Genomic DNA, 26,112 nt, shown 5'->3' on the forward strand with positions numbered 1-26,112 from the left:
TGAAATGCGATGATTAAGACAGTGTGCGACACATACTGACACAAATGAGTGATTAAGGTTAGATGTTGCTTGTTATTTGTGCTCTGAAGCATAACCTGTCTAAATCTTTGTCCCATGTAATGAAAGGACGGAGATTTGTCTGGGTCACCAGCAGTCTTGTGACTGGTCATGTGTGCCTGAGATGTCAATCATGTTCAAATATTTTGGGGAAGACCCAATAAGCATTGTTAGGGGAACAATTGAAGGTTAAGAAGCACATTCGGAGGCACATGGGGAATGGGGCTGCATGTTTATTCTCACCGTGGATGACTTAGGTTTGTCTGAAGCATCTGCTATGCATTACAACTTATGAAAATAGAAAAACACCAGTCACATCTTTACTCTGACACAACACTTTCCAGTATTTGTAGATTGTCCACAACATTAAATGTTTTGATTATTATGACTTTGTTTTCCATATGAGTGTTTTTGGGCTGTGTAAAGAAGACTAGTCATCATGCATCATTTAGCAAGATGATGTACATTTTTTGTAGCACCTTTTGTAATACATGATTACATTTTGTGTAACTGCTATGGCTCAAAACAAAGGAAAAAATGCACATGTTTGAGTCCTGCCTTCTCCAAATGGTCTACAATTAAAAAAGAATAAAAAGAATTATCAACACTGTAATTCATGTTGGTAAATTACTCCTCATCTGCTGATGTACATCCAGAGAAATTGCAATATAAATCTTATGCCCTCTGTTGACAATCTGAGGAAACATATTCAAATTAATCCATGCTAAATGGTAGTTAAAGCTGTTGCAGCCAGAGCAGCCACATGTGTTTTGAGTCTTGGCTTATAAATAAACATTTCTCCAGATATGTATAGCTGTCACTGGGTGACCTTTTATTACATCTGTTTTCTCTTTTTTTTTTTTTTTTTTGTCCCTTGCAAAAATGGCCATATTATTATGTAAAATTATGCTTATGAAAACATAAGTCTGCCCCTCTCCCGTGTTCACCTTCACCTGGCAAGCATGACTCAACCTTATATTTTCCCTAAAGTCTTTGAAAGACAGTTTTTATTGAAACCAGGTGTGTAGCTACGTCCTGCTTGATGTTTCTGGGGAGAATTCTTTCACCAGATCGTAGCATGCTTTGAGTATTCACAAAATGCAGAGACAAACATGAAACACTAGTGATGTGCACATTTCTGATACACCTACATTATTTGTTAAAAGACAGGGGCCTTGATATTAAGAAAAACAACCGTTAACTTACAGAAAATATTTTTTTTTGGGAGTTAGTAAAAATTCAGATCATACGTTGAAGCTCAGACTTTTGTCAAAGTTAACAGCCCTCAGAAATCCTGTGCAAGATTAACTGTAATTACCTGCATTATTCATGCATTCCCATAACATACTGCACACGGTAAAGAGGAAACAATGCAAACTCACAACAGACTGATAAGATTCCTTTCACAGCTGAATGGCATCATGAATCATGTAAAAATAAAATGTGATTTATTTATTTATATATTTATTTATTTACAAGCAAAAAGGCAACTCATGCAGCCCAAGACATTTTAGATTTTAAAAAAAGGAAAGAAAAAAAAAAGAACTGCTTGGATCCACAAGGCAGGAGAAGCTTGACGACAACCTCTTGGGCCAGTTTGTTACCCTGTGGGGCCAGTCTGAATGTGTATGTGTGTGTGTGGGGAAGGAGCTCTGTCTGGTCTGTACGTCCATGCTTCCATGTTCCTTTTGAAGCTTGGTAGTATTACAGTAGAATGAGTCCTCTGTCATTGGTTGAATAGACTGTGCTGCCTACTGTGACAGAGTGGGCCTCTCATACCCAAAAGGAAGGCAGCATTGCATCTCAGAGCACAGAAGGGGGCAAAAATGAAGGGGGGTATATTGATAACGTCCTCCTTATCTGTATGATGTAGCTGAATCTTCTCTTTGTGGGGCAGAAAAAAAGAAAAACAAAAAAAAAATGCTTAGCTGAGTCCTGCCAGGCATGATAATAACTTGATGTGATTAGCCCCTTGCACAGGTCTGGACTCCGAGTCATCGTGGAATTGGGAGTCCATGTCAGGTTTTAGTGGAGTCCTCCGCTCAGACGGCTCCTGCAGACGGCAGCCTGCTCCGCACTGCACTGGCGCTGTTTGCTGGAAGCCCGCTCCGCGCTGCTTCCACCAAGTGTCTCAACACTGTGAGCGGGATCTCTTCCAGAGGCGAGCCGCTGAAACTTGCCCAGTCTCCACAGTCTGATTCAGAGGAGCCAGGAGAGCAGCATCGGCCGCTATAAGTAGCGTTTTCGTCATCTGCCCTTCACCAGACTGACAAAAATACTCAACTCAGTGTTGTCCCTCTCAGTCTTTTTTATTTAGCTTTTTGTGTTTTGTTTTGGTCCCCGAGCTGCTCTTGTTGTATGCTGTTGCTGCTTCGGAACTGAATGCGCACAGGAGCGCCGAGAATAGATGAGTCGCCTCTAACGTGAGGTGTTGATGAGTTAGGACTGAGCGCAGAGCAACACCTTGCATGCGATGGAAGTGTCTGTCCGGTGCAGGAGAGCGTACGGGCTGAGAGGGGGACCTGTCGCCTGATAGCCAGCCTATGTCCCAGATAAGGGGAGCATGCCTCAGACCTGCAGACTCACTCGCTTCCATGCAGAGGAGCTCCAATCAGACTGTCTTTCCACAATCTGACATTTTTATTTATTTTTTTTTTGTATTCAACTTTCTTGCTTTACTGTCTTCATTTTGCCCTTTTTTCTGGGCTCCACTGCTTTTCAAGAAAGGTAAGTTTTTCTGCACATTACCACTAGCCTACTTTAAAAAGCAGTCTCAGCAGTACTTCCTTGACATGTTGCTGCGGAGTGTTAACTTTTCACGTCTTTCTCGGTCAAAAATGCATCTGGGACTAATTTTAAATAATACCAAAACATTTATCATTTTTATAGGCTAGTGCATTTTGGCAAAAACTTCCCCCACAAAGTAGGCCTAAACAAATCCAAATTGTATGAGAGCAAACATAATTAAGTTTGAACAATGAATGAGCCTTAAAACCAGAACATCCTTGTTTGTGATTGAAATCGTCCGACGGGGACCGTGGTTAATTGAAAAGAGGTTAATCAAAACGTAACCAGATGTGGATTGATTTGTTTGGCTGGTGAGTTTGTCTGAATGGAAAGTATTTCAAAGTGGGGGCGCAGCACATTTTGATGAACCAGAACATGCAAAGCACCATTTAATTGGAATGTATGCCTCCAAAAGTCTGAGATGGAGTTTGTGGTGGTATTGGTCAAAGAGGGTTTTGAATCTACTGATGGTCTTGTTGGTTTGAATAGGGATTTAGCAATGCTGGGAGGCTGTGACCTGAGACGCGATGACTGCGTGATTATTGAGAGCATTCACAAGCTAATCCATTATAATTGGGGTTAGGTTGTTTGTGCAAAAGAAAGACAGAAAAAAAAAAAAAAAAAAAAGAACAGGAAAGGAAAGGAAGGAAAAAAATCTTTCAAGTGTCGCTTACAAATGTAATAATTAATTTTGGACGCATTTAGCTTCTGATGCAGTTGGGCACAAGTGACGTGGAAATCTACAAAAGGAACAAATAAAAACTCAAACATAAATAAGAAAAGGTAAAAAAAATGGCTACTTCAAACTTAGTCGTCACAGAGTTGCTGTAAAATTAGATCCTTTTACTGCACATGTATTATTTAGGCCTACCGATTCCGAACGTGTCTTGTCAACCATGTGTTAAGAGTAGGCAGCAGACGCGCACACGCGGTGTGTCCTATCTTTGCTCGGCCAGCCAATGATGCAAGGCAGCCTGGAGCAGAGCAGCAATCTTTACGGATCGATCTGTAAATTGGGATGAATTTAGTCCGATCTTCCCATGCCCCAAGTTCTTTTTCTTTTCTTTTTTTCTGGTTTAAGATCTGATCTCAGGAGAGAAGCTAGAGCTACGAAATCCTGCCTGGATTAAGGTCCATGAACGTGTCTCGTGTGATTCTTTAATAGCTCTGAACCACACTTTATTAGCAGTTAATTAGTAGGACATAATGTCACTGTAAGACTTTTGTTGGGTTCTTTATATACACACATATATATATATATATATATATATATATATATATATATATATATATATATATATATAATTTAAAAGCATAAATTAACCTGAATCATTAGGCAGGGATTCTCTGAAAGTGTATTCCAGAGATGAGAAAAAACAAGAATAAATGTTTAGAGGATAAAGTGGTTGTATATCCCTCATCATACATAACAATGTGATTGTTCAGGCACACAAAAAGGGAATGGTTCTTTTATCAGGCTCCAGAAGCCTCACTGCTCATTCAAGTTTTTTTTTTAATGGAAGGACCTAATTTTCACGTGTTTGTGTTAAAAAAAAAGAAAAAAAAAAAAGAAATTGATGCAAGTGCAAATTCCAGCTGTTAGGAAGGGACATATTACCATATCAAAGTGACTGGAGTCCTTACACAATGGAAGGAGTTGTATTTTCTGCCACTGGTTTTGGCTGAGCCCGAGAGGCTTCAGAAAGAGTGTGTTAGTGAAACTGAAAAACTTGTTCCTCCCCCCTCATTTCAGACACAGCCCTGAGATCTTGTGTATAACTCACTTGTATGTCTTTGCTTGTTGTTGTGTAAGAATATGCTAAAGCTTTCTCACAAAACAAAAATAATTCGCACTCATAGAGAGTAAATATTGTAATGAAGGTATTTGGAGAAAAAAAGAAGTTCCTAGCCATAAAAGCAACCTAAATATGTAATTTGTCTTTTCACAATTTTAATGATAACACTAACAAACTTTAGTTTTGTTTCAACGTTAGCATCTGAGAATCCGCTCTATCATCACCCAAAGGAAATAATGCAATCTACTTGCATTTGAAAGAACGGAAAGGTCTTCTCGGATGTCTTGCTGCTTGATATCTTAAACTCGGGCATGCCATTATGAGCATTTTACCACTGAGGCTGGCACGAGAATACCTTTTTCAGTCTGTAGCCATGTTTCAGTGGAAGTGCGTCCGGTTTCAAAGAACTGCAGCTGCTCTTGATCTGCTAGAGCACCAGATAGCCTCACTGTGCTTGTGCGTTCAGCTCTACTTGCGGATCAATACAGCTCAGAGCAGTTCTATATAGGTTTGAGCGAGACTGTGCTTTATACCTCTCTGTTCTCAACTTTATATATTACCACTGTCACAGAACTTGAGACTATGAAGCCACTGGGTGGGAACGGGTGAGTGGGTGTGATTGCATCAACAATTTTTGACATTACGCCTGTTTTATTCATTCACTGCTGGGATGTTTCTCCTCGCTGAGGTTTTGCACAATCTGTGGATGTTTGACTTGTGCATGAAACGGATGTGTAACGCAGCATTCACAGCCTTTCCAGATTAATTATACCAGCAAGCCAGGCAGCTCCACTCTGGCTTTATTAAGGTAATTTGTTATTGATTAAATTCAAAATGAGCCCAAACACAATGGCCAGTAGATTTGCTCACTTTGTTTTTGTGTCGCAGTCTCTCACAAGTGTGGATGCGAGCCTGTTGTCTTTTCCGAGAGCAGCAGTTGACGAGTCAATATGACTGCTTTAAAGATTGCGTTGTGGCTGAATGGATTTTTTTGTGGCAGTGAAACACTGCAACGGTGCTGTGCTTTTATCCACAGTGAGCACCACCAAATTCAACTCTGTCTTTTTTGTCCTTCATGAGCATCACAGTCAATAGACAGAAACTATTTTCAAGTTGCAGTTTGTCCAAAATGATGTTAGTTGCTCCTTTGCAGAACCTTAAAAGTGGTGGATATTGTGAGTGTGTCAGCAGAAGAGGATTGCAGGGAGTTAAAGCATTTAGATTTACATCCCGTTGCTTATTTGGCGTGTAAATTGTGGGTTTGTGTTTTCAGATGCAATCTTTTCTGTTGCTAAACCACCTACATGGAGTCATACTGTGCGGATAACTGCTCACCATTAAAGGGAATAAACAAGGCTGTAAAAGAAAGCTATAGCAAATTTGATGTAACGTGCAGGCCTTTGCTGGGCCAGAATACCTCCCTTTTCATGACTGATTTTATTTTACGATTGGCAATCAGTAAAACGCTGTGTGCCAATGTGTTCCCCTCCCTGCCATTTTGTGAAACATTTGTTTCCACTTGCCAAAGGCCTCTGGTGCAGCGGGAGATCGGTGCCCCCCGACATGGCAGGTGAAACTTTCTGCCTGCCTAAATAATTTCCTAGCAGAACATTACTCTGCAAGGACATAGCGGTGGAAAGTAAGTCTCGATTCAAAGTCCGGTGACAAGAAACAACACGGCTATTAGCCGATGACTTGCATGTAGGGTTTCTGAGCACCAGTTAAGTGGCAGTCTCCCAGAGCTTATCTGGCATGCCTTTTGCAATGCTTCCCTCATTTTGAGCTTCTCTTGGAAGAAAAAAGGAAATAAATAATAGTGCAGAATGGGTTGTAAAAACTCTTGAGAACTGCTTATAAAAAGGTTTGGTGTAACACATTGACCTGGTTTACTATAGTTACTTAAATATTTTACATAATTTAGAAAATACTTATGTGTGTGTGTGTGTGTGTGTGTGTGTGTGTGTGTTATCATCAAAGTGTGTTTAGGTCATTCCCAAGGCATAGTAGTACAAGATTTTGGATCAAAAAGGGGAACTTATTAGCACTGTGGGATTTTTTTTTTATTATTATCATTATGAACATTTATTCATATTTTTAAAGAGTTAAAATTTCAAGTTGTTATATTTTATCACTTAGAAATTTTCGTAATAATTCTGAAGCAAATTTGAAATTCGGAAATTTAATCTTTAATATAATTTTGGAAAAAAAAAATCATACTTCCTTTTAATTTCCGACATTTATCCAAATTGTGATTCAAAAAAGGTAAGAAAATAAAATAATAAAAAATAAAACAAAAACACACACACATGATCTTAAACACACTCCCACACTCAGACCCTGTCTACTTCTTTGTGCCATGTGAACAGGACTTGTCCTTATCTGTGCACAGCTGCAACAGTATTTGGGAAAATATTCAATTTCAGTGTGACAGAGGAGAACCTGGGAGGCAAGGCTCTGAGCAAACACCAGTTATTGCGGCTCTGCCATAGCAGCGGAGAGCAAGGCCTGGCTGGGAGACAGGGGGGATCTGCGGACGTCTGCCAGGGGAAGGAGTAATGTCTCTGCTGGATTATAGGAGAGCGAGGCACATCCACACTTAAAAGCCCCCCTTTCCAACAAGACAGGGCTGTTATTTCGGGCTGATGCAAGTAAACATGCCAGAGCAATATATTCTTCCTATATAGGCTGCTGTTGTCAATTGTGATTTATTGGAAGCGAGAAAAGTTTTGCTCTTTATGGCTGTTTAATTTTTTTTTTCCAAAACAATTTGATGTGGGGATGTGGGCATTGCTCAGTGGCTTCAGTCTTCATTCTTCCAGAAGTACAAACCTGGTAAGAAGCACTCTTTCCTTTTTATTTCTTATGCATCTTTATTGGGTTGTATTTTAAATCAAGTGAGTTACACACCATTTTTTTTTCTTTCTTTTGTTTTTGGAGTTACTGAACTATTTAGCGTTTAAGTGCAGACTGCGCCTCTAAAAGACAAGCAATTGTATCTGTTCCAGAAGATAAAACCTGGGTGAAGAAAAGGCTTTAAGACATCAGTGTTTTGCTCACACTAGTTTCTATGTATTGATATTCAGAAAGGGAATTCAGAAAAATTCAATCAATATCTTCTAGTGTGATGGTTTGGGACTGGGATGCATTTTTAAAAAAGTAACATCGACCTATTTTATCAAATCCACTAGATTATAAAGCCAAGCTGTAGGTGTGACCTGTAAGTAAATACACTCCCAAACACATTGTTCTTGACTGGTGGTTGAAATCCTGCCAAGATACATTAATAACATTGAATATTTGTTTTAGGTTTACACATGAGTGCATCACTTCACATCACTTAATTTGATGTTTCTTTTGCGTTGGAAGTCTGAGGCTCTGATAAATGATAGTTTATTGTACAGTATTTAGCTGGGAAGTGTGAAAGCTTTGTTCTCGTAATGTAGCTGCCAAGTCAGATGGAGTTGAGCGTCTGGTCTGGGAGTTTCAGAGGAATATCACAGACATGGTAAGTTGCTAAAAAGTAAGCTAATCAACAAAATAATTGTCAGCTCAATTGCCACCACGCCAGAGACATCAAACACAGTTGAGGTTGAAAAAACAATCAAATTATCACTTAATGATTGTTCACGCTGACAAATGAGTACTTGAGAGCTGGTTGTTTGCAGGCGACATATGAGAGGAAGCATGAAGTTAGGTGGTGGTTCACGCAGAAATTCTTTGTATATTTTAATAGTATACATAGATATTCATCACCACCTGTAATAAAAACAAATTTATCCTGTTATGTGGTTTTTGGCATCGGAACAGAGCCGACTGTGTTAGTGTATTAATTTCTTGCAGTGAATTATGAATTCCTGCTGCTCTCAGCCACTCAGTACCCTCCGTGTGTGGTCCGCAGAAATGTTTCTGTTTCCTCTCTAAACTAAAGTTTGGCCCCTGTGTCTGCTCTCGTCTCCTTCTCCCCCTCCTCTTGCCTCTTCTTCTCAGTCTTTCTCTCTCTGCGTAGATAATGTCTCTGCAAATGATTTAACCGCCCTCATTGAAGCTCCTTCCAGTAATTGAGCAAGCAGAGACTGGGTGCTTTACTGGAAAACAAAAGTCATATTATCTCAGATCTTCACTACTGGGAGATTCAACAAAACATTGTGTTGGACTGGACTGGTGGTCTGCCTCCACAGTCGAAGGAAAGAGTCAGGTTTACTTTTTCTGCTAAAAAAAATAAAAGAAAAGGAAAGAAAGAAAGAAAAGTGTGTGACTGAAATGCATGTCCTGGGAGAGTCACATAGGGTAAAGGGCACCCTTCGATGGTGCTTTGTTATCATAAGTAGCATGGTTGCAGAGAAGTCTGGCAATAATTAATCGTAAATGGGCTTTCACACAGTGACAATACAGTACCACAAAAATGAGTACAAAATCTGTTCTAATTATAAAATTATATATAATTAGCATTAGGATTGCATTTATTTATCTATAATAATAACAATAATAATAATAATAATAATAATAATAATAATAATAATATTTATTCAGATTGGTGCTTGTGTTTCTTGGCAGAGCAAGGGGAGCTTTGATTGTGTTGCTGTGCAGCAGAATTGACCTTGTTGGCCTTAGGAGGAGTTGTTCTTGACAGAGATGCATTGTTTCAGGCAGCCAATAAACCTCTGCACTGAGTGGCTACATCTGTGAACCTCATCTTGACTACAGTGTGGGGCTAGCAACAACACGGCAACTGTCACAGCTGCACCTGCTGCTGTCTCAGTACAGAGCTTCCCTCTCTGTTGCCCACAGAGCCGCATCGCTTCTTTCTCCGTGACAAGCCAGAGGCAACGGTCTCAGCTTGGGTCAACGGGAGAGGGGCTTTTTGGGAAAGCGCTTGAAAACAGAGGACAAAATGTCAGTCCCCGAAAAAAGATGTTACAGTAAAAATCCTGCCCTGCGGACCAGGATTTGGTTTTGTTGGAGCTTGGATGTGAGATTCTGTCTGTAAAACATTGTGAGGTTTAAGAGCGGCCTCTTAGTAAAACTTGACTAACACTGTAAAGTCTTTTAGTGCATTTGTCCACCTACAGTGACAGTCATGGATGCAATGTAGGCGCAAGATCTCCCAGAATAACGTAAATGAAAGCACACACACATGTTGCTGCTTGCGTATTGAAGTCATTCAGAAGATGATCTGATCGGCTAAGAAGAGATTCAGGAGCATTAAAGGCTTTTAAATCTCACATGTTCTCATTTGCTGTTAAAAGTCACGTTGCAGGAATGCAGCTTAAAAAAAAACACAGAAGTAAACCTTAATTTTTGCACCGACTAAAAACCTGAAAGAAAAAACAAGAGGCAACAGACATGTTGCAGAAAATAGCTGCCCGAATTGTGCGTGATAACACACCATCATTCTGTCTCAGAGAGAAAAAAAGAAGATTATTGGGAGGGAGGGGGGGACATACCAAAAGGATTTTCAGCCAGGAGAGGTGATGCAACATGTCCACTTTCCTGCCAAATTGAACTTAGGAGTGTGAAAAGCAATGCAGGGACATGAGGAGTGGGGCTGACGTGCATGCAGATAGTGTGGGATTAACACAGATTGAGCGACAGTGGCCGGTGACTTCTTTTTACAGCTTTGCTTGTACAGCTGTGCCAGGCCTGGCATTCACTTCAGCCTGTTGGATCCAACTCCTCCTCTCACTGCTGTGGGGAAGAGGTGATGAACATCTTAAATACTGCAGTTAAGTTGCCCTTCAGTATGTATGTGAGTGTGTGTGGATGGAGATGTCAAATTATTTATGTATTTATAATGAAATTTGGAAAGCTTAATATTGACACCTCAGTGCTTCCCTCTCTACTTTGCCAGGCACAGGAAAAATACATACAAACTGCCCTAATAATTCATCATGCCTCCTTCTAAATGAGGTGTGAGGCAGCTCTGCTGGTGTGAATTCTGCTATAAATCACACATACTCTGACTGCTTTATCCATTAAGCCAACCTGTTTGTCTAAATCAGCTAGTCAGTCCTAAGCAAACTGGTTTTAGTAATTAAGATGAGTGTGGGAACTGTGGGGTCTACTTCACATTTGATGGGTTATTGCTGTGAGCGAAATGTGGAGAAGCAAATAGCCGCAAGTTAGATTTGACACATTGCTGGTGTGGCTTTAATGTTTAGGGCTGATATCAAACACTTATTTTGCATCATGGTTTTATTAAAAAGCATGAGTAAGGTTGAAATCTGTGAATTTCAGGTATTAAGAATGTCTGATTTAATTTTGCACCTTCTCTTTAGATATGTTATATTTGGTTTTTCAGGTAGTCTGCTGTGTTAAATAATTATGTAGCTTGAGAAATATGACAGTTTTCAGCCCATTAAAGATCATGTGAGACTTGGGTTATCCATCTGAAAATGAAATAAATTAATTAATAGTGGTTGACTTGGTCTCAACAAGCAGCACTCTGCAAGTAAAAGTCTTGGATTTATTTGTAGTTAAATGTATTTAATGAAAAAAATTTTTTCAAGTTATAAGTCTGAATTATTTAATAGAGTTAATCCATTTTTAGAGTAATTTCTGCCAGACGTAACAAAACATTTTGGAGAAAAAGGAAAAAAAAAATTGTTAAATTATCTTAAAGCCACATCGGCTTGCTAATGTAACATCTTATTCTCCCAAACCAAACAGCAGTGGGCGCGTTGTTGCAAACATATGTGTTCTTATGTATCACCCAATAATGATATGAAAGGCCATGAAAGCAAGGTTAAATGTTGACCCGACAGAGAGCTCAGAGAAAGCTACAAAACTGCATCTGTGCCTGGCAACACTTATCATTTTTAGCTTCAGCATCAGCAGCTGAACCCGTGTGATGAGAGCTATTCTCTAGTAGTTGATGGAATTGTGGAAAAGAAAAAGCAGTGTAAAGAGGACAGTTAAACGCTTAGGGAGGGGAGACAGAAACGTGTGCATTTTTGTTGTTGGAAAAAAAAAAAAAAAAAAAAGTGGAGCCAGTGGAGTTTCCGTCATTCATCAGCCTGAGCTGATTACTAGTGGCTCTGGAGTGAGCTGACAGGATGCGGCTCCTGCAGCCATTACCATCAGCCCGGCCCGAGGGCAGGCAAGGAGCTTCAGCTCGTAGAGGCCGAGACCTGCCTAACGGATGGAAAAGTTTACTCTCTAGTGCAGGAGGACACATCTCTAAATATATGCATGTTTTATTTCAATGTTTAGCATGGTTTTAGAAAGATTAATGTGCTCTTAAAACTGGTTCTAAAACATAGTTACCAGACACCACAGCCGAGTCCACCAATCCAGAAATGGTGAATGCTGCAGACCCCACGATGCCTACAGAAAAGTCCTAAAAAAAGGATCTTTTATTTTCTTACCTGAAAGGATCCTGTGCCTAATAGAGGCAGTGTAAAGTGGGAAGGGGCCAACGTTACTTGGGGACAGTGAGGATATTTTTCTGAAGTCTGGTGCATATTTGGTATATCAGCTGAAACAGAAGATTTTGCGTCAAGACAGAAATGTGCAATGATGTTTCAATAACAACGTTCTGGCAATTAGAGCAGAAACAGCCTCAAACAGAAGAAGTAGGATTGTTGTTGTAGATATTTTAGTGTATAAAACATAAAAGGATGAGAGAAAAAATATATTCACAGGACAAAAGGGAATATTTATTGGCTATGAGCAAACAGCTTTCTTTTGAAGTTAGAGTTTATCGCCGGTTGTAATCCACACTTTCTACTCATTTTTGGCTCAATAGCATTTCACTAAACGATGAAGAGTGATCCAAGACTGTTGTTATATGGTTCGATTTTAATTTTTCACCATTTAAATCATTATGTCCTCACTAATATTCTTTGTTTTTGCAGTGTTGAAAAACACGCAATTGCTGTCCACAGTGAGAAGTGTTAGGTTGCACCTGCTCACAGTTAACTAGCTGCTACTTTCATGTTTTCGGTAACAGATTATTATTATTATTTTTTTTTTTTTTTGCATTTCCTTCCAAAACGATGTTTCGCTTAAAGCTTGTATTGTAATTGTGTGAATGCAGACCTTTTTTCAGATCCTAAAAGTTGGACATGTTTGTCTTACGATGTAACATTAGACAGAAAAACAGGTGTAACGCTGGTGATGTTACTGATTCAGGAAAAAAAAAAAAAAAAAAAAAAAAAAAAAATATATATATATATATATATATATATATATATATATATATATATATATATATATTTTATGGTATGAACATCCTCCATCTGTCTTAGTGAAATGAATCCTTCCATTTACACAGCTTAGTTAAAGAATGTTGAATCATTTTAAGAAACAACCTGTGTTGATCTGTTGTTGTTATGAGGAAAAAAAAAAATCCTCTCCAGGAAGGGCCCTTATCAAAGCACTACCTTCTCTTTCACTGTGGGACTTTCTTATCACACTCACTTCATATTCATAGTGAGTCTTATACCCCTGTTATTACTGTGTGTAACTTAAACTGTAGCAATTACACTGCTGTGGATTACCTATGCAGACATATGCAGATTAAAATCTCTGCTTCATGCTACTTCCAGCGCAGTGGTTCAAAGGTGCGACCTGCGCTGCAATCTGCTATCGTTAGGCAGAGCACAAAATTGGTGAGCCTCTCACAATTTGTTTGGGAATATGTATCCCTTTGGTATTCAAAACAGGAAGGTCTTATGACAGGGAGATAATTTCCCAGTGAAGGTTTTATCGCAGTCTGCTTGACAGTCTCCTGTATCTCCCCGCGCTCCCTCCTTGTGTCTTTAGATTCTTTGACTTTGGTCCAGGTATTCATAGGGAAAAAGAAGAAGAAAAAAAAGTACAACAAAAGAAAGCCTTGTTTGTTTCCCTCCCTCCATTTTGTTATCACAAAGGAGCAAACACATATTCAACATACACAAGGTGTGGAAGCAGTGATTGCTGTATCTGCTGTCCGACTGGGGGTGGCAGGGGACGATAACATAAGCCAGAGATCCATTTACATATTTTTTTTTTTTTTTTAATCATGTCAAGCCTGAATCATGGTCAGTTGGGAGTGGTGCAACATCCTTGAAAAGAGATATTTTCGCCCATAACGAACATCTACTGTTTTATCATCTGTCTCCTGTGGCATGCCATATGTTTAGATTTGGGCAAAAGCAAGCCCAGCAGTGTTACTCTCATCTGCTGAATGTAAGCTACAGCAAGTGTTCTTCGATGGCGCCTCTCATCCAAACTGTAGCTAAAACTTCGTATTTTCCTATATTTGAAAAATCTACTCTGCCTCTCAGTCCCAAAGAGGGCTGGTCCTTTGAACAGTGAGCAGGCAGGAATGAACCTATTGCACCTTAGTTATTAAAATTGGGGGATGGAATGAGCCAATCTGAGCTTGTTTGCATCACAATCCCCCTCACAGTGCTGATGTTATGCAAATTAGCACTGTGGAGAAGGCTCAGCCCCAAAACTGTCCTCTCCCTTTCACAGCTGAAAGTGGGGAGAGGGCAAGGAGTAGTGACACCGGGGCTGCAAAAGAAATCTAATGAAGCGGCCTGAAAATTCAAAGCAACTTAAATTACTCTCTCTTGCCTTGGTGCTATGTATACATGCAATATTAGATGCTTTCCTTTCTTCCCACCCAGTTTTAACCTCTTTTCATTTTTATTGAAGAGAATATTTCATGTTATTGTGCTGTGGAGCAAGTGAAGCATTCGCTTTTGAGCAGCAGCAAATTGCATTTTAGACATTTTCTGTGTCTTTGAGAAAAAAAAAAAAGGCCAAATATCCCTTCATCTGATTTAACAAGCACCATTACCTGCCAGGGCAGCACTGAGTGAAGATTTAGGGCTGACAAGTGATTGCATTCAGGAAAGACTACACCCACCTTCTTTTGTCTGAGCTTCCTGACAAGACACAGTGCTATACCTTGTTTTAGCTTGACATACGCCGCTTCCCCTGTCTGACAAAGGCATTCATGCCATCTTTTAAGACTGAAAATAGATACAGCCGTGCTGGGATAGAAATGTGCAAGTAGGCTACGGAGCATCTACTCCACCACAGAAATAATTTGTACAATACTGCCGTTGCTGAAAGGGTAAGGTCCTTGTGCAGCTTCCTGTTTTAGTGACAACTGAGATTATGCAGCGTCCTTTATTTTGGGCTCCATTTGTCCTTCCTCTGAGGCATAGAAAGGTTAAAAGCCTCAATTAGACACTGAGCCAATTTTGGCCACATCATGTGTGATGTCTTTAATCTAGAAAAAAATAAATTGCACCCCTCAAAAACCTAAATACCTACCCTTCCAGAGCAGACAATTACTGCTCTGCAATTGTGTGTAGTTAAGACATTTTTTAAGTACGTTTTGAAACATTTTTTTTTTCAGAGAGATATTGAGAAAATGTTAAGATTAAATACACTGGTCGGGTTTTTGGACAATTCAGGCTTTTGGACTCTTGGAATGAGTAAAAATTATGCAGTTGCTTGGTTCAGATTTTAAATATGTTGCTCATAAGTCATCTTCTCCATTACCTTTGTCATGTTTTGTGTTGCTTCCCACTACCTGAAAAATTAATAATCCTGTTTAATAACGCCTCATGACCACGGTGCATTATTGATGGTGATGTCCATAATAAAAAGGATAGAGCTGGATTTTTAACCATTCAGCTGCTCAATATGAGGGGGGGTAAAAAGGCTGCTTACTGGTGCATATCTGGTTAAACACATCACATTAATTTCATAGAATAAAATTGGGCTTTTCCAAATAGTCGTGGTCCCTTTTCTGTAAAACAAACATGTTGTGTTAGATGAGTGGCATCAGGGTGAGTTACACAGAATGAGTAGAATGAGAGAGTGTTTTCAATGATTGTGACCCCAAAGAACTAATTTCCCCTTTTTTCTTTAGTTGCAATCCGGCCACTGTGAGTGTAGTATTTGCTTTACCTTCCCTGCATGGCTCATTTATTTGTTTATTTATTTATTTTTTTAATTTTTTTTGCAGAAATGAAACAATGATGAACTCAAGCTGAAATTGAGAAGACGAATTTGGGAAAGTGTATCTGGGACAAATGCCGAGCTCATTTTGTATAATCCACTATTTGTTTTGACTAATTTTACCACAGCACACTGGATCACACAACAAATGTGTCTTTTATGGTGTCCTGATGTGTTCTCTGGGCATCAACCCTGGAAAGTATTTATGTGCACATACTAATTGGATTGAATTTCTGGACAGAGGACCATACACTACATACTGCATCTGCTTTGGTTCTTTCAAGGTGAATCATGGTGTGTCAAGGACTTATTGGACTTGATTGGCAGGTACTATCACCATGAGATGCCCATATAATGGCAGGGCTCCCATTCCTGACCTGCCCATTTATCTTGCTGTATTAATGTCAGCCTATTAATTCCTAAGCGGAGGGACATTTGGCAAAGACACCATTTAACAGTCCTAGCTGAATCATTCTTATCTCAACAGACCTGAAAGGAATAGTTTTGTGCTATCAGCAAGTGGAAATGACATTTTGAAATTTCATTCGAGATAATCCACTTCACTTCCCCGTAAAACATCAAAATTAGAACAAAAAATGTATGGGACCTGTATTAAAACTTTGTTACCGTGGCAAATCATCAGGCTATAATCCATGTGGACAGACAGGTGTAGGTATCTTTAAGCTCTAATAGGATTTCTGTTGCTTTGCTAAAGTGATTATGAGGCTACGGATTAAATATATATTCAAGAAAAAGGAGATAGCATTGAGTGTGTGGAAAATAACATATGAGACTCTGAAACTTGTTGTGTGTTGACATTACTAAATAAGGAAATCGATAAACAAGTTTCTCATATGTTTAACCGCCTCATGAATGTTTTTGACAATTTTTTGTTTGTTTTTTTTTTGTTGTTTTTTTAGGCTGATGAAACACCACTGTTCTTGAATATTTCAGGATTTGGGCCTGTGATTGCTTAGTTTAGTAGCCTGACCAGTGGGGAGTGCTCAGATCGATTAATTGAGTGGCTCATAAAAATGATGAATAGCGGAAACACTGAGAGCAGTGAGCATGACAAGCACCACGCTTATGTCACACGCTCTGACTGTAGCTTGCTGCTCTGAAGAAGCATACCTTGCATCAGAGGCAGGTTATGATTCATTTAATCCAAACAACATGAACCCCTATGTAAAAAATATCATTTTTATGTGGTCTCAGATGATGAAATGGGCTTGTTAGTACCTGAAAACCAGAAGCGACTGTGAGCCAGTGTAACTAAAAGGGATGCTGAGACGTCCCGGTGGAGCAACTGTCTGGTTATAATAGATTTACCATCTAAAATGATGGGTTATGCAGTTTTTTTCTTTCTTAATTAAAAGAAAAAAAGAGAAAAATTCTTTTGTTTTTTTTTTAAACTCCTCCACTCCTTCAGCCATCTTTTACCCATTGTACCCTATCCCTGATGAGCCGTCTTGTTGCGCACCATGCATGTTTGACCTGGTATTTCACTGGCTTGGCTCCTGTCAGGGTCAGGGCCTGCGTTTGGAGCATCAGCAGTCACACAGAGTTTGGTTGGGTGTCACTCAGCTCCTTTGGCCCTGTGCTGCTCTCAATCATTCCCTCAGCAGAGGGGTCAGCCTCTGATTCTTCCATGCCCTATATCTGACTCAGTGGGGCTTCCGACTCATCTGATCACCAGTCCAATCTCTCCACACTGGAGTGAGAATTTTCTGATTTTCCTTTGCAAATTGTACATCTTCAGCAATGTCAAAGCAGGAACCCAATTGCTTTTGGGAATATATTTCCTCCACAGTTTAGTCTGAGAATTTTTGGACTGAGTCCTCCATCCCCAGGTATAACCCCCCCTTTACTCTGAAAAAAAAAATAAAAAAAAAAACCAAGACGACAAAGGCAACAGAGATAACAGGACTGTTATGGTGTGTATGAATTCCTGTATGAGGATATGTATTCCTAGTTCAACATGTGGTGGTATGTTGGTTTGGATTTACATTTCAGTGAATCTCTGGCCCCACATTTCCCTTTCCTTTGCATCCCTGTGATGTTCAGTGACAATTAACATCCCAACTCTTTCTTGAAGATTGTTGAAAGCTTAGGGGCTAATTCAAGGGTCAAGCAAGACTTGCAAGCTGTCAGTCTTTTATTGTAACTCGAGTCCCCCTTCCCCCCGCTTAAGTTCTTTATTCTAGGTTCCCTTCCATTCTCTCAGACCTTGTTTTATAGAATAGCCCAACTCTTCCTCTATTCTCCCGTGGCCCTCTTACAGCAAGAAAGGGACAACCAGGAGCTTTGTCTAAGAAGCCCAACATTCTTTTCACATCTGCCTCTTGTTTTCAGACCCCCACTGCATTTAAATTTCAAACTGTCCTAATTCAACCCTCCTCCCCTCCCCTCTAATAACCCCTTTCCTCCTGGTTACTAAATCTTTTATTTTCTTTTCCTTAAGAAGACCAACTGCTCCCTCATTTTACAATTTTGACACTCGGTTGTTGATTAGAAAACATTCTGTTGTATAGCTAGGATGTGGAGCGCACATATGTTTAAAGCTTGTGGGCCCACACCCCTGCGGCTTCTCCATTTCTCAGGATACTTAAACATCTGTCTGTGGTGACTTTACATTTAGCCATAACAGTTTAATGCCAGCTGACATTTTGTCAGTCAGTGCTTAAAATTCACAGAATCTTGGAGCAGTCATGTGTTTAATGGATTAACCAGTGTCGATTCCTTCTCAGTACATCACTACATGCAAACCCCACAGCAACACATTGTTACAGAGAGGAAAACTTGTTCTGTGATCGCACCCAAATCGAAGCCTGTGCAATAAAACAGCCAAGGTGGCATTGCTGGCTGTTTCTGTTAGAAGGCGGAGAGACAAAAAGAAACCCCCAGCTGAGAGGGGAGACCTCAGCTCATTTAATGAGGAGAACGGCAGTCAGGCAGTCTCCCTCTAGTCTGCGCCTTTGGTGTCTCAGCATGTTAAACACTCACAGCATGATACAAAATATATTAAAGTATAGGACTGTTATCATTGATTTGCAGAACACCCATCCCCATGTACTAGGAATCTACATCCTGCATGTTTTTCGTGGCAGGGGGTCTCCACTGCCTTGAAAGCAAAACTGTTAAAGGCACCTTGTGTTTTGTCTTCACATTCTGACACGAGGCCTGTTGATCGTGCTACCTTTAATTTATACTATGCAGTGATGACAAGGAAGGAAGAATAATCGTACTACTTCAATACTATTTTCAACTAAGCTTATTTACATATAAGCACACACACGTTCAGCCACCAAACCAATCATACAGAAAAATACCGAAATGTGTGTTTTCAACCCTTTCTGGAAGTAATTACTGCGCTCATATAACCTTGAGATAATAATCGAGCTGATAAGAAAGCAGCTGCAGATTTAGCAAAGGACTTCTAAGTGTTCTCTCTTTATGTTCAAGCAAGTTTGGGTGCACCTGAGTTAATCTCAGCTGTGTTTACAAACACTTCAGTAACTCACTTACAACCGCAGCAGGCCATGCAATCGTTACTTAAGTTAGGAAACTGTAACTAGGTTAACTTATTTGCATCAGGGGCGGAAACAGAGTACGTGCTGCACCGCTTTTTGAAATAACATTTTGGCAGGAATGTGTGCATGCACAGCAGCGTTTGTGGAATGAATGAGGTACAAAATGGGAATGGTAGAAAGAGTGACAATGCTTTTAATGCTATGAAAAAAGAAAAAGAAAATTACCGGCATCCCTATGTTAGTTGTAACTCTAAATCAATTAAATGACTAAATGTTACGGGTAACACCTCAAGGGTTAGCGCCTGTGTGAATCTGCTTTGTAAAATGATGATTTTAGAAACCATTAACACCAAAGATGTCTCTCCATTTTCCTATTATACTTCTCATTTCAATTTGCATATAGACTACCTCCGTCTTGACATTAATTTAGTCATTAATCACCCAAGTGAATTATGTGTATATTAGTGGGGAACCTGTGAACCAAGTAAACACCTTAGTTAAACTGAATTTTCAGTCTATCCCCTTTGTGCATGACAGTGTAATGATTGAATGGGATTATCATTATTCACATCTCAGTAAATGTAAAGGTATGTGTGATCAAAGTAATGTCTTTCATAGGTGGACAAAACAGCAAGCGCTAAGACTTTGTGCGCACAGCTGAAGATTCTTAAGCCTATATGCTCAGTATAAAGCTTTATCATGGAGACAATCAGCTTAAGGTCTCATTATACTGTACGGCCCTGAGTGTAGGCGGAAGCCGCTTGCCTGATAAACTTAATTGGTGCTGCATGCACTGATAAAAAAAAAACAAGGGGGTAGGGTTTTGTGGGAATCCAAGATGTTTGGTCTCACTGATCAACTTTCATTCGTCAAGCATCACGACTGCACATTATTCCATTGAAACTCAACACACTGTAGCTGTGTGTGTGTTCTGCTCCTGTTAACCTCTTTTAAATGACTCTAAAATTAGAGGTCTCAGGTGAGGAACAATGTCAGACCAGATGAGCTGATTATGGCAGCTTTAATTATAACTTTGTTGGCTAATGTGTGCGCTCCACATGTTTTCTTGGTGGTAAATTATTACACTGTCTGAGAACTCAGATGAGATAGATCAAAGACCCTTCAGGCAGTGGTTATCGTCCAGCGTGGAGGAGGCTGAAGCTGATTTGTGCAGTTCTGGCCATACATGATAAACAGAATTCCAGTTTTTACAGTTGAGTTTTCTTGTTAGCTTCTAGTATGACGGATAACATTCAGTCCCTTGAATCTTAACTAACAATCACTGGCTGCAGCCAGAAAAAAAATGGAATGTTGTTTTTGAATGTGCTAAAAAAGAAGAAAGAAAACAGTTTCTAATGGGGTCCTATGTGCCTTGTTGCCAGAGTGATGCCATATCCCATGGTGAATGTGCTAATGGTTCATGGGAGTGAGCGAGCTGAGCTTAACCCAACAGTATAAACACACAGACAAAAGGGAGCCGTTAGTGGTGTGAAACGCATGCCTGGGCGCGCAGGTAGGCATTAGGTTTCACCCTGCACTTCTCCAGCACTGTATCCATGACAGGGAGGAGGCCATTTGCTTTTGTAGCGAAAGAGAGCAAAACAAACTTTCAGACTGATACTGCAGAGACAGGTATGGATGAGGTGGGGAGAGAGGAGTCCTGGTTTGGAGAGATGTAAGAGAAGGGCGGGAGAGATAAGGTGGTTTGTGGTCAGTCACAACACAGAGAAGTGACCATTTGTTTGGCAGTGTTTATTTGTTTGGCCTGGGCATGAGGGTGGAAAGAAATACAAGATATCAGTCAAACTGAAGGAGTGTTACTCTTGTTAAGTCTCTTTTACTAGAGGTTAAGCTGTGGTACTCTTGTTAAGTCTCTTTTACTAGAGGTTAAACTGTGGTTCAAAAATTTAAAGTGTACTCAGGTAAATTTTTATAATCTAGTCTTAAAGTAACAATTTTTTTTCGAAAAATAGACATGAAGTTAGAAATTTCGTAGTTTTGGATCGGACGGGCCACATCTGTTCGAATACATCGATGGTCCCACTATGCTCCCCCCACCCTGCTAGTGAAATGGTTAACATGCAGCTGCCATTAAGGGATTTCCCGCCTCAGGATTATTGACCCTCTGGGCTCATTTCAGTGATTTGCGTGGGTTTGTAGCATTTCACAGCTTAAGGTTTGTCACATTTCTGTAGTGGAATGTATATGCAACATCAGGTGCCTTGTGATGCGAGGGTTACCGGGTGACTTCCTTCATCAAATAGCACTGGGGCAGAGCTCACACATGGAATAAATTTCATAGCTGAAGTGAATGTTTCTTTTGGTCTACTTCACAGGTGAAAGGATCAATGATGAGCATCACCGAGACCAGTTGGCTTGGACTTTTTTAATCAGAACCTGTTAGTTACAACACATACCTGCCACAAACCATCAATACCTGGCACCATGGCATGCTCCCTGTGGAAACTACAAACCTTCTGCTGGTTTCTTATCACTCTGGCCCAAGTACACTCTACAGAAGGTAAGTTTATATGAAAGTGTTGCTTTTGCTTGTTTCCCTGAAACATAGTGAATCGTTATGCCAGGATTTTTTTTTAGTATCTTTTGAAGAGGTGGTATTTAAGGCTTCCCTGAAAGCCCCAAATTTCCCCCCCTTCTTCTGTCTTCACTTATGAAAATAGCACAAATATTAAAATTGTGACCTAAGCTAAACTTGCTCCTCTGTGTTCAGGCACCACTTGTGCCACTAATGCAGTTTTGAGGACAATGAGCACAGACAGATGGGGGATAATGTAGAGTGGTTTCATTAGTTGGTAAATTGTGATTTGTCTGAGATTTTCTGCTTGAAAGCGTCAGTTGTTCCCAGTGGCATCAGAGCTGGATCCGTTTGTAAATGCGTCACTTTAAATGTTCTGTGTTATGGCAGGCACACACCGATTTCACACTTCGAAAAATGTAAGGCTTGAGTGTCTTATAGCCATACTTCATTTACTTTTGATTAAATCTTTCTCTGTTATATTGTAACCACAAGAGTTACTTGTCCAAGCCACATCTCACTAACCAAATCCAGCACATATTAGTGTTTAACCACAAGACTAGAGGTGCATAACATTGTGCTGGATGACTGGATTTAGGATTTAGGACTGGATTCTGATGCTCTTTGGAATTTACTTGGCTGTTTTTGCTAGCTGGATTGCAAGTCAATGCTACACTGCGTACCTTTAATGTCCATTCAATGGACATGTACCTAAGGGGATGTGATACTACTGGCTTTATGAGTAACAAGAATTCATGTGGTTCAGAGGTAATAGGTGGTATAAACCCTCCTCTGGGCAAACCATGAGTAAGCACAGGGGGAAATACCATGTTCTAATAAAAAGACAGGATAAACAACCCTATGCGAATAAGCCAATTTATTATTGTGACATTTGTCACTCTCATTCTTCCCTTGTTTGCTAGTATCCCTCTCCTCCCTCACCTCCCTCCCCCAAGTCACAAAGATCAGCGCAGAAACAGTTCATTACAAACAATATCCTCAAGTAAACATGCTTCATTAAACTGCCTCAACTCCTAATATCTTTTTAATGCATTTTTATAATTGAATTAAATGGGTTAGTGAAATGCTGTAAATAGTTCAAAATTAGTTCTCTCTCTCGCACTCTCTCTCTCTCTCTCTCTTTCATCTAAAGGAATACATATAGTTTGTTTTATAGTGATACTGCAGCTCTAGGGTGTTGTGTCCCTCTCTGACCTACACTTCAATACGTCCTCCACTTTGACTCCACTGGTTTGACTCATGTCCACGAGTGTCTGTTCTGTTTGCTCAACTCACCCTCAGCATTTCAAGCCATTCATCTCCTCTTTCCCATTTTTTCTTTCTTATTTTACTGCCATTTTAACCCTGATAAGTTGCTTGTTTGCATCAGCAACATATTAATTCACTTTCAGTAGCATTCGTTTCTGAAACTGAAATCTGTTATTATTATTTTAATGAAACTATGTTTAAATATATATTTATATATAACCCGAGGCCAAGAGCTTTTAAAACTGATGATATAAAATTAACCATGTTATACTCTGATGTTAAATTCTTTTAAGTGCTAAATGATAATATATTAATACATTACCAGTATGATGTCAGTTCCTTTTGTGAACACCTTCTGAACAGCAATATTGTTTACAGTCATGGTTCCACTGCAGCAGGTATATGAATTATTCTGTTATAATACAGATCAATTTGCATAAAATGATTATTTGAAAAGCATGCTTTTGAGCCACCTCTTCTCCAGTATCTAAATTCCAGCAAAAGCCTAGAAGGGCCTCATTATAATAGTGACATTGTAATCACGGAATATATGAGACCAACTATTATCTGGGATTCTAATGTCGTTTTCTTTTATCTTCAATTTAAATGTTTATTCTGTAGTATGCAGTATGCAGCTACAGGTTTTTAGAGACATGAAGCTTATCCAAGACAAAACAAATTACCCAACCTGTTAAGATCATTGTGTATTGTCCTGCTATAGTTCTGAAGGGAGATTCCCAAAGTAAAGAAAGACTTAAGAAAACTATGATGGACTTGATTGAATTGATATAGAAAAATATTTCCAAGTCTGCCATTTGAAGTCCTCTAAATACATGGATGTGAAGTAGTGAATTGGTGGTGTGCCCTTGTAAGCCAGATGTGTATCTCACACATGGGACTAAGGGGAGTTCTGCTGCAGATACACTCAGTGCAGCTTTTGAATTATAGTTTAGTATCATGTTTACAGATCTGCTTGCATTGATGGTGTGTTCTGCCGTGTTCTCTTTTATTTACTTAAAATAGGGATATATATATATATAAAAATAAAAAAAGCTACTTTTTTATTTTTACGACCTTTTAGTGGCTGAACAATAGAATCAAATAATAGACACAGACATTAATATTGTAAACTCAAGCTCTAGTAATATCTTGAAAAATACATTTAATTGCATTTCAATTCAAAACAGTATGAAGGGTTAGGAAATAAAAAATATCCCTGGCCAAAATTCACCAGATGTAAAGTTAAAGTCTCATTTTGAGTCCTTTAACTTGCAGTTCTGGCTGTTCTCTAATTAAGAGTCTGCAACATGTTACAGTACTTTTAACTTTTTAATTTTCATCCACACTCGTTATTAATGGCCATTAAAATGTGATGGAAAACCAGGGTGGGATCAGAGTGTGAGCTGTGCGTGTTTCACTTTCAGTCTGGTCATAGAGCAGAGGTGAACATGTCCTGCATCGACTGCAGCTCAGAGCTGGGTGCTGCATGAGGACCAAGCTCCTTGTGTGTTCTTTTGTAAGGGGGAGGGGCCTGCTGAAGCACCCAGTGCTCATTGAGAAGAGTAAACTATACATGCTTTCACGTCAGCCCCTTGAAAGTCTCCAGTAAAACCAGGAAATGTTGCTAGATTTGTTGCTAGTGTATATATATATATATATATATATATATATATATATAAGGTTGGGACTTAATAACACTTTAAATGCAAAAATGCAAATATTACAGTGACATAAGTACCACATTGACTCATTTCCTGTGCTGTAAGCAAACCAAGCGTGCTTACTGTGCTTAGTCACTCCCAAAAGGCACATTCTGAGCCAAGAAAAATCCTATTAATGTATACAAAGTGACAACTGTAATAAATAGTAGGTTTGTAGTATCACTTAGTTGTTATAATCACTTTGTTAGATATCCATTTTAGGAAATAAGATACCTTTTGCAGAGGACCATTTTTTAGCCTTCTTATTGTCTTCTTTTTCAGTGAACTCAGCCAGCATCAGAAACATGTGGCACTTAGTTAATTATGTTGTTAATTGCCTCAGTGTTGTTATTGTTGTTATTTATTCTGGTAAAAACAGCACTTTTCTGGTTTTTCAAAATTTGCCAAGAGCTTAGTCTATGTTTAAGCAGTTAGATGAGTTATTACCTCAATCATGTATTTATAGATTAAGTTAACAAAAAAATGACCGTTTTAAGGTTGGTGGTATCAGTCCAGATGTCTTAGTGTATCTCATATATGTGATGGGTATTGTTTTGCATCAACACACGTTTGCCCTCTGGCATTCGCAGTGATCGTCAGCAGGTTTATTTCCCTCTGTCCTACTGATGTCCCCTTGTCGATGTCACCATAGCAACCCAGCAGAAATGAACTGAAGGTATAATTTAAGAAATAATTTTTTTTCCTTTGGAAAATAAAAGATAATGAAAAGAAAGAAAAAAAAAGCAATGATTTACCCTTGCAAGACATGATTTAAACTGGCTCACATGTTTTCCAAAATAATTTAGTCAAGTCTGGTGGGGTTGCAAGGATTTGCATGTATCAGCGAGAGAATAACAATTCACACCTAGCTCAGGCACATGCTCTCTTCAAAAGCTTCCCCAAAGATTGTTGGAATTATGATGAGGCAGACAGAGAGCAGACCATGGATTCTGTGTCAGGATGTATGGGGGGTTAACGTTCACAACCTGCTTAGCAGAGTACCTAGGATACAATGTATGAAATGTGTTTTTGTAGCATTTCACTGGTACAGACAAGTCCTTTTGAGATAGTGACTTTCTTGAAATGACCAGACAAATGTGAGCCACTGAGAATTTAAAGTAACTGTGTTGACAGAGTAAGGACTGAGGGTTTTTTCCTCGTGTCATGTGGCATTGGTTCATATTCTGTAAAGCTTGTGAGAGATCATGTTCCATAGTGTGATACAAGCAAAACAATAAAAAAAAAAACATTCAGTGGGTCAGTTAGAGTTTTCATCTGGGCAATATACATCATTTTTCTTTTGATTGCATGTTGTTAGCCCACCGTAATATAAAAGCTGTGTTTCAGTGGCAAAACCTGTACGAACAAGCCTGACCCAGAGAATTAGTGTCTTTCCACACACCCTGAAACTTCACCATTGTTTCTCCTCAAAGCTTAAAATGTTTGAAGTACTTTTTTTTCTCCTTTCAAAGGCA

At 39.4% G+C, this 26,112-nt stretch overlaps 1 protein-coding gene across 20 annotated transcripts in view; it reads left to right on the forward strand.

Moving 5' to 3' along the window:
* Positions 1-1,656: 1,656 nt before the first annotated feature.
* The window catches only part of adgrl2a (adhesion G protein-coupled receptor L2a), a 100,970-nt gene continuing 76,514 nt past the window's right edge, over positions 1,657-26,112 (forward strand). For 7 of the 20 annotated variants that reach the window (XM_042006219.1, XM_042006220.1, XM_042006217.1 and 4 more), the window contains exons 1-2: positions 1,816-2,784; positions 21,469-21,653. In XM_042006219.1, coding sequence (XP_041862153.1) covers positions 21,578-21,653 — 76 coding nt within the window. In that variant the 5' untranslated portion in view covers positions 1,816-2,784; positions 21,469-21,577. Of the gene's footprint in view, positions 2,785-21,468; positions 21,654-26,112 lie in introns of all 20 variants that reach the window. The other 13 variants (XM_042006228.1, XM_042006227.1, XM_042006233.1 and 10 more) reach the window with 3 other exon arrangements.

The sequence above is a fragment of the Melanotaenia boesemani genome, chromosome 14 (genome assembly GCF_017639745.1).
Source record: "Melanotaenia boesemani isolate fMelBoe1 chromosome 14, fMelBoe1.pri, whole genome shotgun sequence".
NCBI classification, from domain to species: Eukaryota; Metazoa; Chordata; class Actinopteri; order Atheriniformes; family Melanotaeniidae; genus Melanotaenia; species Melanotaenia boesemani.